General features: G+C 37.1%; 1 protein-coding gene across 10 annotated transcripts in view; it reads left to right on the top strand.

Annotated features, from left to right (window-relative positions):
• WDR64 (WD repeat domain 64) overlaps positions 1-18,966 on the top strand; it is a 69,983-nt gene extending 51,017 nt beyond the window's left edge. For 9 of the 10 annotated variants that reach the window (XM_048299493.1, XM_048299490.1, XM_048299486.1 and 6 more), the window contains 14 exons: positions 1,461-1,637; positions 2,606-2,736; positions 4,025-4,102; positions 5,775-5,865; positions 7,272-7,314; positions 8,614-8,744; positions 10,106-10,211; positions 11,862-11,923; positions 12,330-12,439; positions 13,196-13,381; positions 16,997-17,084; positions 17,663-17,737; positions 17,906-17,939; positions 18,691-18,966. In XM_048299493.1, the coding sequence (XP_048155450.1) occupies positions 1,461-1,637; positions 2,606-2,736; positions 4,025-4,102; positions 5,775-5,865; positions 7,272-7,314; positions 8,614-8,744; positions 10,106-10,211; positions 11,862-11,923; positions 12,330-12,439; positions 13,196-13,381; positions 16,997-17,084; positions 17,663-17,737; positions 17,906-17,939; positions 18,691-18,779 (1,401 nt within the window). In that variant the 3' untranslated portion in view covers positions 18,780-18,966. The remainder of the gene's footprint in view (positions 1-1,460; positions 1,638-2,605; positions 2,737-4,024; positions 4,103-5,774; positions 5,866-7,271; positions 7,315-8,613; positions 8,745-10,105; positions 10,212-11,861; positions 11,924-12,329; positions 12,440-13,195; positions 13,382-16,996; positions 17,085-17,662; positions 17,738-17,905; positions 17,940-18,690) is intronic. The other variant, XM_048299487.1, reaches the window with a different exon arrangement.

Here is an 18,966-nt window from a genome sequence, read left to right as displayed (position 1 = left end):
TTACTACAGATGGAGTTTAGTCTACTTAAAGAGCTTCTAAGGATAATATTTTGGCGAAAAGATTATTTCTTTTTCTTTAAAATTAATAGATTAAGACAGTGGCTTCTTAGGAACTGATACAAAGAAACAAGGCAGTAATAAATCAGATTGACTCGCTTGGCTTAATTTTGAGCATCTACTCTGTGTTCCCTTCAGCTAAAACTAAAAGGATGCATTTAGAGATAACAATAATTATGGCTTAATTTCTCAGGCAAACCATGTTCCTCAAATTGGAATGTTTAACTTGGAACAAAACTCTTCTGAAACTTTAAAGCCACTATGTGCAAGGCAGAAAATGTGGCTTTAGACAGATGATATATTAGGAAAAAACCAAATATACAGGCTCTCATCTCAGTAAATAATTTTTTCTTTTGAGCCTTCTGCTAGTGAAAATCTGCTTTATACAGGGTTTGCTTTTCTTATTCAGACTTTTTTGAAACACTACATCACACCATTTGCTCCTCCGTGTTATTACTGAAATTGTTAAACAATCCATTAACTGTAAATGATGTAAATGTATCCCTTGACAAACAGGTTGGTGAGGAGTTGAATCTCCTCCAAGTCTTTATGAATCTAAGTACATTAATACTGTTTCACATACTTGAAGAACATTTTTCCACAAGTATTTCTGTGATAATGAGAAATACAGGTTGTTTTTATTATTGGGTTTTTAAAGGCTCTAAATACAGTAGTTAGCAAGGTAAACTGGAGTTTAAACAGTTCATCCTTTGCAGGAGTCTACTACATATCTCTCAATTTTTAGTCCTTCCCTAAAGATATTTCTTGTTTGAAAAACTCAGTAGCATAAGATTTACTAAAATCTTTTCATTCTGCAGCTCAAGAAATCTATAAAAACAGTAGCAAACCTAAGGAGCTGATTTCAGTCACACTTTTCAAAATGGACAGAAATATCAATGTTAAAGCAGGAACTAGATACTAGAGTGAATTTGTTATAGTTGGAAAAACATCAAAGTAACTCCCAGTTGCCTCTAGGCATGATGGGGAGGAATCAGTGACTCAAGGCTATAGCTGAGTTGTAGCTTTTTCTCACACAACTGGAACAGCCATCACTTTTGCTGGATGTTTTGGTAGATATTAAATGGAGAGTAACAATGTTAATGAAATAAGCAGCTATAACTAAAGAGACAACTTACTTTAAGGAGGTAGTTAAACTGAGTAAAATCAATAGCTCTGAACTCCACAGCTGCACAGCTTCTAATATAACAGCAGGTAATTTAAGGTGAGCTGGAATATGTCTGGATGAAGCTTCAATTTGCAGTTTAGGCATATGTTAGTTAATACTTGTAGCAGTTTTTGTAATTTGTCACAGAAAACAAGCTTTTGGTACACACTTGCTGTAATTCTTTATGAACAGAGAAATCCTTTTCCTTCCTCTTTCATTAAGTCTGTTATTTTAATAGGGTGACTCAGCTCAAACAGATCTATATGTCACATGGGTGCTTCCTGAGGTAGTGCCATTTCCACGAAGGAATCCAGTTGTATATCTGTCACTGAAGCCCGGCTCCTTAAAAACACAAGATTTTTTTCCAGAGATTCGGCTTCTATGTAACACCAGTTCTTTGAAAAATGATACAGAGGTGAGAAACGCTTCAAAGTTTCATATCATTCATGACACCATTTACAGAAGATTGGAAAGTAAAGTGTTTACTGTGCCTTCAAGGATTTCATGTTTTAGCAACAGGACAAGAACCAAATAATTATTCCCCACTGTGGTCCCTTCCAACCTTACACGTTCTATGATTCTGTGATTCCAGTCTTTTCAGTACACTGAAATAAATACACAGAATAAATTGTGTAAGAAATGACTGTTTCTAAGGGCTAAATCTTCCTAAAATTCCATTGCATGATTATCACCATAATTAAGGAGTTGCTCTGAACATACACTTCACATTCCTGTACAATATAGTAAGCTGAGGTTCTCATACAGACACTTCCAGAAATGAGATGTCTTTCTTGCTATAGCTAGGCTGACCTTTAGTAATAGCATCACATAAGGATCAAGCTGAGTATCAGAGTGATTCCGTTTTCTCTTCTTATTGCTTTGGTAAAATAAAATGTCAAATTTATGTTTCAATTTATATTTCATTTTAATTGAATAGTCCACAAGAATTAAGTCCTGTCTTGTAAAATTTCACTAGCTTTGTAACAGATGTGGATGATGTTCTTGGAAAGGTCATTAAATCTCTGTTCAGTGACTTCTTCCTTGAACTTGATTAGAGTATCTCCACAGATACCTACTTTTGATTAATCTTCAGCCCTTACACCTATTTTCACATGCTAAAATTGCAACTGTGCTGTAAACAGCAGGTCAGGTTGGAGGCCCCTGTCCTCTGCAGCAGGGAGTCTCCCAATACTATCACTTCCTGATTCCCTCTGGTGCTTCTATCTAGCTCAAATACAATAGTATTAAAATAGCATCCAATATGCAGTTGTTGTAGACACTGTCAGTTTAGGTATTTTGTTAGATTAACAGTTAAAACATTTCACTGTCTGTAGTGTCCTACTCATGCTCCTACTCAAATTCTTCTTTTAATCTTCTTTGTAGACTTTTATATCTTCTGTGGAAATTAAATGTTTTGATGTTTTAAAAGTAGAAGGATGCAGATTGATAGCTACAGGAAGTACAAATGGTGAAATAAATTTGTGGGATTTTGAATCTGCCTCTGTGAAATGCCTGTAAGTATTGCTTTCATGCCTTTTGATCTCCAACCTTTTCAAATGGCATACTGGAAATTACAATATGACCAAATATAAAGTGTGATTTACAAGCAGGAATTAAAGTAGTGATTTATCTGGGCCCTCCTTTCTCCCACTTCAAATTACTTTGCTAGCTAGTCCTGACATTGCAGGTAGGAGAAGTGATCAAGAGAGTCATTTGGGGAAGGGATGATGTAATTAAAAATAGTGTTTTAACATAACTCAGCACTGCCACTGAAGGAAACTCTCCCTATATAAATCACTCTAGTCATTGACTAGAGGCTGCTACTGAGCTGTAGAAACATCCATATTTTGGAAGTTTTGTGTTTGGGTTGACATTTGGAAATAATTCTACTTCAGACGATAATGGCAGATGTTCTACATTATCAGTATCTCTATCACCGTCCATACTCAGAAGACTAGAAGTCACATTCAATGAGGAGAAAACTGATGTGATTTTGGAGGTTTGAGAGTAAAGATCTTTCAGAGAAAGTGACAAAGAGTGAGCATAGGGTAGTTCCAGATATTCTTATGCCCAATAAGCTGCTACATCAGTAAGCTGAACAATGGTAATAGGTCTGGTTAGACTGAGTGGAGCAGCATGGCAGTGCTCCTGTGTTAGTGAAGGAATACACACCTTTTAAGCCCATACAAAGTCAATATTTAACTATCCTACCCAAGAGTTTCACTTCATCCTTCATGTGTAAAATTGGCAAGTTTGTGAGAAAGTGAAATGAGTTTTCTCTACCATGGAAAATAATCAAAGCTTATCTGCAGTTCAGACAGTGGCTCTTCCTTTGTATTTGCTTCCCCATATATGAGGCAGCCAATTCATATGGATGCATGGAAGACAGGAAAGCCAATGCTTTGTAAGTAGAGTACTTTACCCAGGGTTCCCATGACTGTCTGAGTGCCAGGAAAAAAGTACTTTGCTAGCAATAACTTAGCTAGTTAACTTCATCATAAGATACCTCACTTTCCTCTTAAATACTAATCCTCAAGAAAATACCTGGCTGAATAAAATTTTCATAATTCCATCAGGTACCTGTTTTTCCTGGCACAGGCACATTTTGTATGTCATCTCCACTGACATTAATCCATCGTAACTGATTAACTGATTCTGAAAAAACTGTCTAAAACTTTGGGTGACATGCATTCTGGGAAATTAAAAGTTTAATTTGTTTTAATTACAGGTTAAATGTGAAACATTTTCTGGAACAATACACAACCTGTCTGACATGTCCTGTACAAATATCTTTGTTTTCAGGCGTAAAACTAATGAAGACAGCCGGGGCTCTGGAGTCAATGCCATATTATTCCTTGTACACAGTGTTTTCTCTTCCAGGTAATTCTGTGCATTTTATCTTCCTTGGGGACAGGCACCATCAATTGGGATTTTGTTGTAGTAAAATGATGTAATGTTTCTCCAAGATAGCTTATTTAAATTGAGACTTTATTTGTATTTAATCAATTCAAGTCCATACAGTTAATTAACTTTCCCATCCTTAAACTTCCGTAATGCTTGTCAAACCATATGATATGTTCTTTTTCCCACTCAGCTCTCCTTTTTTCCTCTAAATGACCTCATAGGTCTCAATTCTCTTGAAGAATTCAACAGATACTTTTGTCAGGTATCAGTTTTCCAGTATACCATAGCTTCTTTTATCTCTGTAAGATAATTGTGTGGCAGCAGGCTTTTTATTTATTTTAAACCTGATAAAATCCTCCTGCTTTTAGATACTCTCAGCAAAGAGGCAAGCATATCAAAGTGTTTAGCCACAACATTCCTCTCAAAACAAGCTGGAAGCTTCCATAGGTTGGTAGTGTTGGATGAAAAAGAGAATTTTAGCCAAATATGCTCATTTTGAAAGAATGGCATTGCACCTGGACATCACTTCAGAAACACTTGTCTTTCAGTGGATATGCAAAGGCAGTGGTAGCCAAAAGGACTCAGAATGGCTTAAATACTTATGCAGCTTTAAGATTTTAGCAATTAGACAGCTTTTTTGCTCTTGTGAACCATAAAGCTGGTTTATGGTCTTAGGTTGTTTTAAAATCTTCAAGTAGCTTACGCGACTTGATATCAGTGCTACTTAATTGAACATAAATTCTCTTTTTGACATTATAACTTAATGATTAGTTTAAGAAATCATAGGTAAATTTAAAAAAATGAGTGATTAAAATTTATTAATAGATTTTTTTTATAAACCAAGATAATTTTTTACTATGCTTGAACAGGAGGATCCTACAATGACTTGGAAAATTTTACAGTCTTAGAATGTTTTGTATTTACTGGGAAGACACCTGGGTACATTTGACTGTGATCATACACACACACACACAAAAATGTTCAAGCATGATGGCATGTCTGTGAAATCAAACACTGAAAATTTCAAAGTTATGGCCACCTGCCAAATTTAAGTGGACTACCCCAGCTGCATACTTTCTAACTATTCCAGTTATTCAAATACTCTTGCCAAAAACAGAGCAGATGTGACATTGGTGTGAGTTATGTGGCAAGAACCACTTATTAGTTACAGTCAGAACTTTTCTTGACTCAGAAACAAAGTCATTGAAGATCACATCCATTTTCTTTCCTTATTTTCTTCCACAAAACCTCATTATTGAGAGTTTTCATAACAAATTGAAAATAAGTTTCTATAATTAATTGAAAACTATTTGCAGAGAAAGTACTGTGTAAAATGAAAGGGAACAAGCCATTGGCATGCAGGTAATTTTTCCCTTTCATGCCTTGATGATGAATACCAATGTTACTTTTCATTTACTATGGATTTCATTTGCTCAAAATTCCTGCCAGGAGAGCTTGGCTGTGTGATATGCAAATATTGCCTAGTTACTAAAAAAATATGTATAAAACCAATAACCCTTAGTCTAATCAGTCTAATCAATTCAAGTACTATTTTATTGTGTTTTTTAATGCTGGGTGATGTTGATTTCCAGATATCAAATGGTATATTCTTGAATGTCAGTGATCTTCAATAATTTCTTTCACACAGGAAAAGAAGTTCCCTGTCCTCTACTGCTACTGGGAGGAGTGATGCCAGTGCCATTCCAGAGCACAAGAGAAGTTCTTCGGACTTACCTGAGGTAGGTATGGTGGTTTGATGGATTTGGTAGCATTCAAAACAAATTTCTGTTTCTTTTTCATTTTGGTTTTAAAATACTGTAGCTTACTAAAATCCCTCCATAATACCATCCACAAAACTAAATATCAAGAATTATGAAGAAATTATCTTTGTTTAACGTCATTAAACTGTCTGAGGTGGTGAAATAAGAATACATTGTCAGTCAGCTGGCTCTGTGACACATGGAATAGCTGATTATCGAAGTGTTGGTCAGATGTTTATCACTAGCAATTCGGGCATTCAAATGGGGGTATAGAAGGATTCAAGAGGGAAGGTAAAATACACAAATCATGAAGTACTTGAATAAAAGCAGAACCACTTCTACATTGCAGCCACACTCGCTTGGATACATTGTTTCAAAGGAAAGTTTTGGGTTTTTTACCATCAGTGTGCCGGTGTATCAATCAATCTGTGTATTTTTGCTAAGGATAGCGTTATGGGTTTTGTGACACTTTTTGCTCTTCTATGCCAGAAGGACATGCCATACTTGCAGAACAACATAAAGTAAGTAGGCAAAAAGAGGAAAATCCTGCTAACTCTCAGATTCTTACCAGCATGTTGTTTCAGCAGAACTGGGATTTGGATAGATTCCCAAGCAGACGCTGGCTTAACTGCCATCTGCAAACTAAAGTATCCAATACACTGTGCTGTGTCCTCATTAAATAACAAATAGAAAGTGATTTGCAGCTTTTAAAAAGATCCCTGAAAGTCCCATACGTCAAGCCTTACATTTCAGTGTGCAGGATGATATTGAAGTGACTTCTCCTCTTCTGAGATACCTCAAACACTTGTGGCTGCAGAGTTTTCCCTGCCTTATTTGACTTGGCAATTTTTGACATCAGTATACTGATTACTGTCGGCCTTGGGGATCCTTAGAAGCCTATGTGGCAAGGCACAAATGAGGGATTGTGAAAATTCTCTTAGTGAAAATGCAGACATGAGTAAATGTTTATATATGTATTATATATATATTTATTTATATATGTTTTTATACACGTCATTAATTTTTGCTCAAGGCAGTAAAAGACTATATGCATGTTCTGAATGAAACTCAAAGAAATCTAGGTTGCAGTCACATGATTGTAAGTGATTGACTTTGCTTGTCTTAAGAAATTAGGGCTATTCAGCCAAATTTACATTTAACATGCTCCTGAATTCCCATTAATTTCATTTGTGATTTGTTCATCTGTTATTTTGATTCTCTTCAAAAAAAGTGTTTCTTGTTTATACTGAGTGGAAATTGGAGGAATATTTGAATACTCCAACTAAAAAAATAAGTTCTTAAAATAATTTCAACTAGTAAACTGTTCTGTAGTTACACCCAAATTCCATTTCCTAATTCTCTTACATTTTATTCCTTGCTTTTAGGAAAATACGGAAAGTGATGAAATTAATACTGAAATAAAAACAGGTATGGAAAGATGTTTTTCATTCTTTTTGATGTTGCTCCATGAGTTCTGCCCAGATTATTGTAGAAACTGAGTTTGTCGTTTTGTGTGGCAAACTGTATTCAGAATAATTGGGATGCCCTTGGTATGCGGATGACAGATCTCATCATCTTCTGCTCTCTCCTGATTTGCAGTTATTTCCTAAAAGTCAGGCCAGGGTGCAGGATGTGCAAGACCTTAACTGCTTTTTTCTCCAAGTAGACATGATAACACTTTCAGAGTTTGAGAATGTCAACTCTACACACTTTCCTTCTATATAAATATTCAAGCAATGAATTCTTGAAATAATATAGCAAGAGCCAACTTGACTCAAGCATCAGTAAATGGCCTCACAGACAAAAGCTTCAGATACTAGGTGAAATTTTAGAAAGAAAAGTCTTTATTATAGTATATGTCCTTAAAAAATCATAATCAAGAGAGAGCCTAGTGCTTAAAGAGTTAAAGCTGTGCAAATGAGTTGGCGAGTTTGCAAGTAAATCCTCTAGATTCTTCTGAATCCCTTAGAAATCCTCTGCTTAAATTCTGGAAAGCGGAATTTCCCAATAATAAGAAATTTGATCATCTGCAATGTGGATTTAAGATCAACTTATTTGGGAAAGAAAGCATGCCCTAGAATCAGAATTCTCCTAAGCCTTGTAGCTGCTCAATGAAATAGACATTCATGTTAGGTCTTGCATCCACTGAATATCTATTCATGGACTTTCATGGGACCTGCCAGCATCCCCAGCTCTGGAAAAGTCGCAGCAGAAACTCAAAAAGATTCTCTGTGACCACCACCTTGCATTTAGCAAGAGTTTTCAACTGGAGAAATATAGAAATCTATGATTCCATAATTGTTAAGTTTCATTTAGTTATTAAATTTCATTGCTGAATTCATTCTTATCTCTAGAAGCCTCATGCAGAGCCTGCACATCTGCCTGGTAGCTGTCCTGATGACCACTGTCCTGCACTCTTCCTGCACTCCTCCTCCACTCTCACTTGTGCTTGCAGTTTCTGTAAAATCTATGTCTCTCTTCTAAATAAGGTTCCCCTACATCACAGAGCAATAGTTTCTGCTGATTTAGATAAGATAATGAAGATTATTCCAATTTCTTTTCAGTTGTCTTTATCCATACCTCTAATGTTCTTAGAGTAATGCCATCTTGTTGATGGACTTTATTTTCAAATTTAATTCTTTTTCTAGCGTTGTGTAATTTCTGTGCATTGAAAAGCAATACTAAAACCTTTTGAGAAAATACATGATCATTTGTGTTCCAAAACAGAAGAAACAGCTAGCTGTAAGAACACCCCGAATGTGAAGATGAATGTACAGTTGTTGAAGGCTAAAGCAGGACAATCACCTCTTCTTGCTTCTGCTCATGCAAGTAGCTGTATCCGCCTATGGAGTATTCAGGTAGCCAGCTCTTTGGGAAGGGACTGGAACACTGAGAAGATAATTCCACTAATCTTTGGGATTTTGCTCTTTAACTAGCAATTGCAGCAGCAGATATTTATTGCATCTTTTGGTTATCAGTTTCTTCCATGGACACAAATTAGTTTTGCTTTAGTAACTGTAGCAGGGCTTAATGGCAAGTGGAAAACAAAGAAACACAATTTGAAATAATTATAACAAACCAACTCTGAATTTATGTTAAAGTCTAGAATTTGATTTTTCACCCACAACATTTACCTTCTAAGGAGGGATGATAGGCAAGGCAGAGTGTCCTACTCTCAGAAGAGGATAAATATGTCTGGAAAATTGTACAAGCCAGCTAGCACTAGTAGGGTTACAAACTAGGAGAGAATAGTGTCCTAACACATAATTCTACAACTGTTAGGGGCGTGAAAAGCCAGTCATGCAACTCAATGGCAAAGGCTTATTTGTCATATCTCCTCAGATCTGTAAGACTCTTTTCCAGAAAACATGTTACTCTAAATAAGATACACAAAGCAAATGCAGCAAGAAGGGAAAGTACCATGATATGATTGGTTGATTGGTAATATTGGTCATTGTGGCAGACAGTGATCATAACAGGTCAGCCATGTAAGGCTTTAAGAGGAATCCCAGCTAGAGCAAGTAATGGGAAGAATTTTTCAGAAATATGAGGTAACCTTGCAGATGCTTTATGCAAAAATTGAAAATGATGGTAAATGTATCCAAGTATAGTAGGTGTGAGTTTTGTTGGGTTTTGTTTTCTTCATAGTTGATATATTAGTGTGCTTAGATTCCTATAGGAATCTCTAAGTTCATATGCCAGTGGTGTCATCACTGGAATGATTGTCGTCATCATTACATGGATGACAAAGTAAGAATCTCCTTATCAGAGAGATGTTCTCCCTCACGTCTTCCCAATCCTGAAGAGGCAATAATGGAGAAAGTCTACTTGAAAAATAGAACAGATTGGTGAAGGAGACATCATGGGCCCATTTGCAGCAAAAAACATTTCAATAGCAAATGAGGGGCATACTGATGTTACTCCATGGCAAATGAGGGATAAGTGGTGAAGTAGGGGTACGTACAACTAATCTGACTTGCCTGAAGAATTAAATAGCTTGTTCTTTTGATGTACAAGAGACAGCAGTCCAGGAGAATGCACCACAGCTATCTTCATCATTTGGTAGATTTAGGAATTTACTTTCTTAGCAGCCTTCTGAATGGATATGAGCTCAGTAATGTTGAATAGATAAAATCAATGGCACTCAAATTCTGATGAATTAATATTTTTAATGTAGGTATTATAAGATAAATATGAGGGTTTTGTTTGTTTGTTTTAGGGAAACTTAATGAAAGAACTTTTGCCATTTTCGGAACATCCCTCAGGTCCTCTGACAGTGCTGTGTACAGACACCTTCACTAAAATTCTCCTGGCAGGCAGTAAAGGTAAGTAAACATGTTAGTCATCCTGTTCAGAACAGTCAGTAGGACAAGAAAATATCATGCTGTAAATGTGCCAGGAATGTGGAAACAAAGATCCAAGTGCTGCCGGATTTTTTCCATCAAAGCTATAATTAAATAATAATAAAAGGTGTTCTGTTTTATAAACGGATGGTATATTAAAGCTTAATGTTACAGTGTTATCAGTAGAATTTTTTTCATAAAGACATTAAAATTTTCTTCATTCACATGCCCTGCATATACTTTCCATCTAAATTATTATAATAATCCCAAGGGCAAAGATTCCTGCTAAGAACAAGCAAAAATTTCAGTTCCGTGGTAATAATACTACATAAAAAATTGTAGCTTGGGCTGTACCAAGAGTTGTGATTCGAACACTGATATGGAGTGCACAGTAATAGCGCCAGCAGTACACTGCTATATAGGAAAAGTACTTGTTTTTGCTAGCAGCTCATTGCTAGACTTCTAATTTTACATGAAATCTGGCTTTCCTTTGGCAGAATGTTCAGAAGTTTTTCTGCTGTCTGATTCTTCTTCAAACCTTTAGAATCACCCTGGCAATTTTCCATCTCTGTGTCTGGCATTATGTGTCACTTTTCTTTTAAAATACATATCATAACTGTTTTCCGCCAGCTTCCTACTCTTATGTTGTCAGAAATTGGATGGAGCAAGGGACTTTTTTCCCCATTTGTTTAAAAATTCAGCAATAGTTTGACTTTTATACTGAAAATGAGGAGGAGTTTCCACTCCTCTCTGATTCAAATGAGTAAATGAGTTCAAAAAGGCAGAATGCACTGAACAGGATTTTAATTAATTGTGGAAAAGTACCCACCCTACTGCCTATTTATTTGATACTCTGCCTTTTCATGTTTGTGTCACTGTGTATTTGCTTTTTGTGCTTTCCACACTCTTATCTGCAGTGCTGTGACCAATTACCTTTTCCCACTACAGATTTTTCTTTGCTAGTAAAAGGTCAGCTTCTCTTCCCGCCTCCTCCCTTGCTTGCAAATGTACAGTCCTAGAAATCAGATGTGACTTGTATGAAAATTGGAATTACATGAAATAGTCCTCTGTCTTGCAGTAGAAATGAGAAATAAGAGGCAACTTCATCAGGAAAGAGGGAGCCTAGGCAGGAAACAGAGCAGTTGTGGGTCATAAGGAAAGTGGTTCTTTGATTCTATTTCCACATGAGCGCACTAAAAGGTTGTAAAACATTAAGCGTTCATTATGTATGCAATTAATTAAAATTTGTCCATTTTACCAGGATTGAAAACCAGTGTAATCCCCAGGAAGCTCTCGTACCTCGGCTGTGCAATAGACATTGTCTTGACAAGATGACTCTTATTTTTCATTCATATAATTTAAAGAAAAACTTGACCTTACTTCCATTTCAAAGCTATCCAGTTAATGACACACTGCTCACAACTAGCATATGTGTTTCTTTGCGTATTAATGAACAGTCCATTATTTCTACTCTGTGCTTGACAATAAGATAGTTATACTCACTGTAAACTAACTGACCTGTGTTCTCTGCTTCATTCTGCCCAGTGTCTACTGAGAGTAAATGGCAGCAACAAGTGAAGGTGTAGCACTAGTGAAACTTACTGATGTTTTGCTTTCTCCTTTCTTAAACAGAGGGACATATTATTCGCTGGAACATTGCCTCATTCTTAGAAGATTCACAAAATAAAAAAAATGTAAGGAAATATCTCTCAGATCTTCTTAACTTGAACAGTATACCCAGAAAAACAGAAAAAAAAATTAATTCAGAGCTCTACAGGGATAAAAATGTTTTCTGCATATAAAGATCATGTTTTGTGCTTGAAATAATAACTTGATGCTGTGAAAAAAAATGGAAAAACATAAGTAAAATGGTGTCAGCATTATTTCATTGTGTTCAAAGAAGTTATGTTAAGAATTAACATATCCATGTCCCCTGAGTGGTGTTTCTACCATATGCCATTTGCAGGCTGTTTCATGGAGGGATTATTTTTTCACCTCTTCGAATTTTCAGAAAGACATGCAGATAAATCCACTAAGCTAGCAACCATGGTGGGATACAGAACTGCCTCAAATGTGGTTATGTTGCCTTTTTTCCCTCAGGAAATAAGGGAGGAGCTCTGCTGGAGGGCACATGCTACTGAAGTGGTTGACTTACTTATTGAAGAGGAGAAAAATGTGGTAGTGACAGCATCCACTGATGGTTCAGTCAGGTATAAAATGACTAACTGCTATGGCAAATCCGTTGAGCTGTCTTGAAAGTTCCTTTTCTTGCTGCACTTGTATATAGGCTAGAACTTAAATAAAATAAAACACTGGGTGCAATTTCTGTTCTGCACCCAAAAGAACTGGTTTTAATATAACACTTCTCAGGAAGTCAGATCCTTTGCAGACTGTCCTTTTCTTTCAGCCATTGCTTTACTTTGGAATGCATGGCTACACCATTTTAAAAATTACCTCCTGTTCTAATCCTATTTTAGCTTTCAATGCTTGTTAAATTGACATGGATCCTAAGCATGGCACCTAATCAATGTGTATGCAGTTAGACCATGGAAGCTTGGAGATACTTCATAGACAACTATAATTCCTTCTTGGCTAACAAGTACATTTGAAGGGGTTTCTTTTGGTTTTCTGGAAGTATCAATGAAGAAATTTCATGTAGATCCTGCTCTGGTGGCAGCACTTTACTGCAGGAACAGTTCAGGACTTTGGTACATTTACTCCTCAGTTTCATAAATACAAACACGAACTGTGTGTTTTCTGTTTTCTACAACAACCTTCTGAATCTTTTTTTTATTCTCAAATTATTTAAATTATAAAAACAATCTCATTGATGTTTTTTTTGACTAGCACACTGAACAGAGCTGCAGAATTTGATAATATACAGATATTGTCTCACTGCTGTTTCACTTCTAAAAATATCCATTTTTCTTTTCTGTCTTTTGGCACTGCTTCTACTATGTCTGTAGGCTTTGGCATGCCATGACTGGATACTATTTTGGTTACTTTGGACAAGCCAGGAAGTTTGAATTATCAGATACCAGTCGGTTGATTTTGCCTTCTGATGTTAATAACTTTCCTGCCATAATTAAAGCAGAGAGCAAACATATGGAAAAGAAGAAGGTTAAATATCCTCTCATGCTGGACAGAGACAAGTAAGATCTCATACATTTACATACATGTATGACTGGGGGAACAAATTTGAAAATATGCTTTAAAAACACCTTTCATCTGAAGATCAGAAAAAAATCAGTACTATGTGTTATTCAGAAAAATCTTTTTTAAAGATTTTTTTGACCCAGAATGGATAAATCTTTTCATTTTTATGACTTGGCAACAGTCAAGATTAGGTGATATTCAAGGTTTGAACTCAGTAATAGTGATGACTAGATACTTGTCTCAGATTTGAGCCTCATTAGAGGTGGTATATTATATATGCTGTTCAGGTTAGCAGCCTGTTATCTTTCAAATTCCAAAAGTTGCTATGTTTTTGGGATCTCCAAAAATTTATTGAAAAAGCTTAATGTGAATCGTTTCAACCAAAACATAAATCCTTCTAGAAGAATAAACCAAATTTAATCTTTCAGTTTAAGAAATGGTCATCTTAAATTTGCTGGTACTTTATGGATACATTCACATACATGGGTAACGGATTTGCAGATCATGGCATTCTGAAGCTGGCATAAATGTGTGTTCAATAGCAGTGTTGAACTCTTGTAGGTAGAGTTCTCAAGGGGTATGGGTTGGTTAGTTACAAGTCAAGTCAGAGGGCCTTGGCCCTTTAGTTTAAGTCATAATTCTAGTCCTGGAACTCTCTGGTTCATTAATTAGTGGATTGAACAAGTGAACATAAATACTGAACAAGGCATCTTCAGAGGAGATGCACACAGTGTCTTAAGTAACAAAGGAATCCAAATCTGTAAAAAAAATTACTTCAGGGCTTAAAAAGTCATGCATTCTTTAGTGGTAAGTTTTCATATACCTTGTCCATTCTTAGGCTGCCTTTCAACCAAAGCACTTTGGGACAATGGAAAATCTCTAAGGTGCTTTACTGTTACCCCATTTAATTTGGTATCCTGCTAGTAATTATTATTCCGTGGAGTTCTTACTAATATGCGTAGTGTCACTGCAGTCAGAAGAGTAACTCATCAATACAGAGAAGTGCTTGGCTGTGTTTGAAGGACTAACCTCTGTAGTTCTTTGGAATAGTCAGCAGCTAGTTTGAAACCTCTGGAACCAAATATCATTAATTCAGCTAACATGAAAGAAACTTTCTGTAAATTACATGCCTATTTCAAACTGTTACTACTTTTTGAGGATTCTTCAAATATTTCAGTAAAGGAGAATGGCTATTATACATTTAAACACATTAACTCAACAGACAAAGAGCAAGAAAATTAGAAATGCTTAATTGTGTAGAGAACTGGGGAAAAAAAGCAGCCACACGCTATGCAATAGAAAGTTTCAGTCTTACCATTCTACATACTCTGTGTGCTGTCACCTTAAGAGTGACTTGGTTCCTCTGGATTAACTGTACCAAAGAGTGTAAAGGAGAGCTAGCCAACCATCATCCAAAAGGCTGTGTTACTTATGGATGCTAGGCTTTGTACTCAGGATGCAGACAATTGTCTTGGGACAAGTCACTTATCTTTGTGATGCTAGTAGAATTTGGTTATTGGATAACTCATACAGTATTCAGCACTAAGATAACATTTTAGGATCTCAATTAACAACTCATATTGTAAGTGTTATTAACAGATATATATTCATGGAATCACAGAATCCTTAAGGTTGGAAAATATTTCTAAGATCATCGAGTCCAACCATTAACCAAGGACCACCATATTCACTGCTAAGCCATATGCCCCAAGTGCTACATCCAAATGCCTTTTGAATACTTTAGGAACAGTGACTCCACCACCTCCCTGGGCAGCCTGTTCCCATGCATGACCATCGTTTCAGCAGATCAAAGAACTGGACACAGCACTTGAGGTGTGGCCTTACCAGTGCCAAGTGTAGGGGGACAATCACCCCTAGTTCTGCTGGCCACACTATTTGTATATCACAGATTGAATATCACAGAATATTCTGAGTTGGAAGAGACCCACAAGGATCATTGAGTCCAATTCTCAAGTGAATGACCTGTATGGGGATCAAGCCCACAACTTTAGCATTGTGAGCACCATGCTCTAACCAACGGAGTTAGTGACTATGTACTATTGGCCTTCTTGGCCACCTGGGCACAGGCTGGCTCATGTTCAGCCACTGTCAACCAGCACCACCAGGTCCTTTTCCACAAGAGAGCTTTCCAGCTATGCTGTCTCCAGCCTGTAGCATTATCAGGGGGTTGTTGTGACCCAAGGGCAGGACCTGGCACTTCGTCTTGCTGGACCTCATATCATTGGTCTCAACCCATTGGTCCAGCCTGTCCAGATCCCTCTGCAGAGATTTCCCACTGTCCAGCAGGTCAACATTCCCATCCAACTTGCTGTGATATGCAGATTTTCTGAGGGTGCACTCAATCTCCTCATGCAGATCATCAGTAAAGATATTAAACAGAACTGGCCCCAACACAAAGCCCTTGAGAACACCATTTGTGGCTAGTTGCCAGCTGGATTTAACTCCATTCATCACCACTCTCTGGGCCTGGCCATCCAGTCATTTTTTACCCAGCACCCAGCCAAGCCATGAGTTGTTGCATTGCCTTGTTTGGTTTAGCAAGCCGCAGCCTTCCCGGAAAGAGCAGCGGGGCTGCTTAGGACAGAGCAGCAGTTCCGCTCTCCCGTAGTCCTTCCGGACACTCCTGTTCCGGCTAGCTGTCAGCCCTGCAACACAGTGACAGTAAAGGAGGCAAGAAGGGTCCCTCCATATGGACCTCAGAGAAGCTTTTATTGCATGGTGAGAAGCTGATTCCCAGAGGCAGAAAGACCTCGTGGTCAGGCAGCAGGGGGCTTTCTCAGGGCGCGGGGGTGGTACATGGGCGGAGTTGGGGTACTGGAACCAATAGGGAGAACTGGAGGGAGTGGCCAGGGCTAGGGGCAGGAGCAGGGGGGGAACAATGTGGAAGGCGTGCGTTTAGTAAGAGCAGCAATGGATAAATACAGCACCACAGTGAGTAGCCAGCTTCTCCAGGAGAAAGCTGTGGGAAAATACTGCCCAAATGTGCACATACCTGAAAAGGCACAAACCCATCTAAGCAGCATAGGTGCTTGCAGTTTAAACAAGCATCTCAGGAGATCTATTGAAAAATGCCAGCAGATAGACCCATATAGAGGAATAGTCTCAGTTTCTCTCTGTTCCTTAGCTTGTGTGACCTGGCTTATTTTTCTGATTATAAAGGCAACGGTTAATCTGCACTAACAGACACTCTGGATAATTTCTTCTCATGACTAAATTTGGAAACCAGACATATGAGCAGAGGACACCTTTGTTACGAAAGTCACATTTAGGTGTTCTAGTGAGAACTTAAAAAAGTGCTGAAAAGCCATTATCAGACAGTGAGTTAGTACATGACTGTTGTAAATGGTGTTTATGTTAAGATTTCCTGACTTCTACAGGTGACAGCCAGTACCTGGATTGACAAAGTATTAGTGAAGCACTCCATGACCTTTTTATTAAGACCTATGAAGGTCCTAAGAAAAATATATTTTGAAGATATATGAAATCATTTATAGATCAAAATAGTTTCATTTTAGAGCCAGATAAGAATATTGCATTCATAACTGTCATTTTGATAGGAATTTCAGACTTCTTCTGTCTCGTATGCACAGGTGGAAGTCACTGACCAGATCACCTTCAGTTTCAGAAAAGGCTGGACATCGGGGCTTCAAGTTTTTCAAAGCTTTGGCTCCTGAAAAGGTAGCTAATATATATGACAAATTTATGTTCTTTGCAAAGTATAGGAAATACAGTTTTATTTCTCACTTTAAAATTATCTATAAACAACCCTACGTATCTTTCTCATTCAGTGGATAAGCTAGAACAAAAATGCATAAACAGAGGGATCTAAGAAATGTCTGTGGTTTTCATTCTCATTTTTCACATTTTCAAATTTCAGTTTAGAAGGTAGCACAAACAGATTCACTGGTTTAAAAGTGTAAAGAAACCTCTAGCATTTTCCTCTGCTTTAACAGAAAACCTAAATATCTTAAGTTTGCTTGAAGGATGTGTGAAAATACTAGAATGACAGTGAATCCCTGGTTACATCCAATAGTTCTTTCAGGGTTCCCATGAAATCAGAAACCAGGAGAGTTAGATTTCGTTACCTACACTTTCTACAACTCTAACTGCATATCAGTAGAGCTCCTCCATCTTTACCTGGCTTAACCCTTAAAAGTCGTGGGAATAAAAAACCTCTCTTGCAGTTGTAGTAAGAATGTCTTCATCACCTTTTGTCTTCAGCTAGTAATGCACTGACTTTGGCTTCCCTTGGTCAGATCCAACCTTTGGAAACTTTTGAGTTTGTATGCAAAGAGGCTGGTTCAGTATTTGCATTTCTTCCTATATATGAGGTAAGCACAAGTGTTTTCTACTTTTTGTGGTGGCGTTCATACATCAAAAGCCATTAGCACTTGTACATTATTACTCTGACATTCCACTGTTAATTGTCTGCTTCTCAATTTAATTTTCTAACATGATTTGCACTACCTATCCAACTCCAACTCCAACTTTGGTGGAAGCTTGAGAATCCAGTTGAAGTGAGGATGCCAAAAAGTGAGTATTGCAGACATTTACTTCTCCTGTTCAACCTCATGTCATTAATTTTTTGCTCAGACTCAGTTCTTTTAACCAGTCCCAAACCTATTGAATCCCATCTGCCCAAAGCTTTGAGTACTGTTAAGTAGTACTATTTTATGGGTATTAATGAGCTGATCTACTGCAAGCTGTCTAGAAAATATTCCTAGGTTTTTATTCTATGGAGAAAGATCAGAATATTCCACAGGCTTGTCTATCCCACATATCATAGGATGAAAAGAATCACCCCTAGCAAAGGTGCTGATCTCTTTCTATAGAGGGTACCTAGAGAACTAACTTGGATAAGACTCCAAAATCCTAGATGGCTGGTTAGGTGGGTTCAATAGGACACTCAACATTCCAACTCTGCATTTCAATATATATGACCTAATGCTTGTACATGCAGCATTACATTGTCTCAGAAAAAAACTCAGGAGCATAGTGTTCAAATAGTTGGCACATATGCTATTTTTCTGACCATTAATGTACTTTGAAAATCTGTGTTTTGTTTTCTTCCTGAAAAAGAAAATAAAATACAGGGGGTCTTGTGCCTTGGGAAGTGAGGAGCAACTACTCTGAAGCCAATGAGACTGCAATGGATTTGCACCAAAATGAAATTTTTCGTAAGCTATGTGCACAAAATCAGATTTTTTGTCTGTGCTGTTACAAAATGCTATCAGTCTGGTCTACTCACATCAGTATGTTAATTAGTTCTTGAAATTTTTTAAAGGTCTTCAAAGGATGAAAGTTGAGAAGTCCAGTCCCAAGGGATGGGAAATGGATACAGATTCCATTGAAGACTTGAGTCAAGACCAGTAAATGTGGTTTCCATCTTCATTAAAGTGGATTAGCAGATTTCTTTTATTATTTTTTCTCTGTTTTTTTAAAACGATATTTAAATCCATTTCATTATTAAGTAGAACATATAGAAAACAAATCTTTACTTCTATTCCAATCCATCATGCAGAGAATAAATTCTAATAAGGGCAGTGTATGATTATAACTA

This window comes from Corvus hawaiiensis, chromosome 3, assembly GCF_020740725.1.
Source record: "Corvus hawaiiensis isolate bCorHaw1 chromosome 3, bCorHaw1.pri.cur, whole genome shotgun sequence".
Lineage (NCBI taxonomy): Eukaryota > Metazoa > Chordata > Aves > Passeriformes > Corvidae > Corvus > Corvus hawaiiensis.
This window is presented reverse-complemented; position numbering and strand designations above follow the sequence as displayed.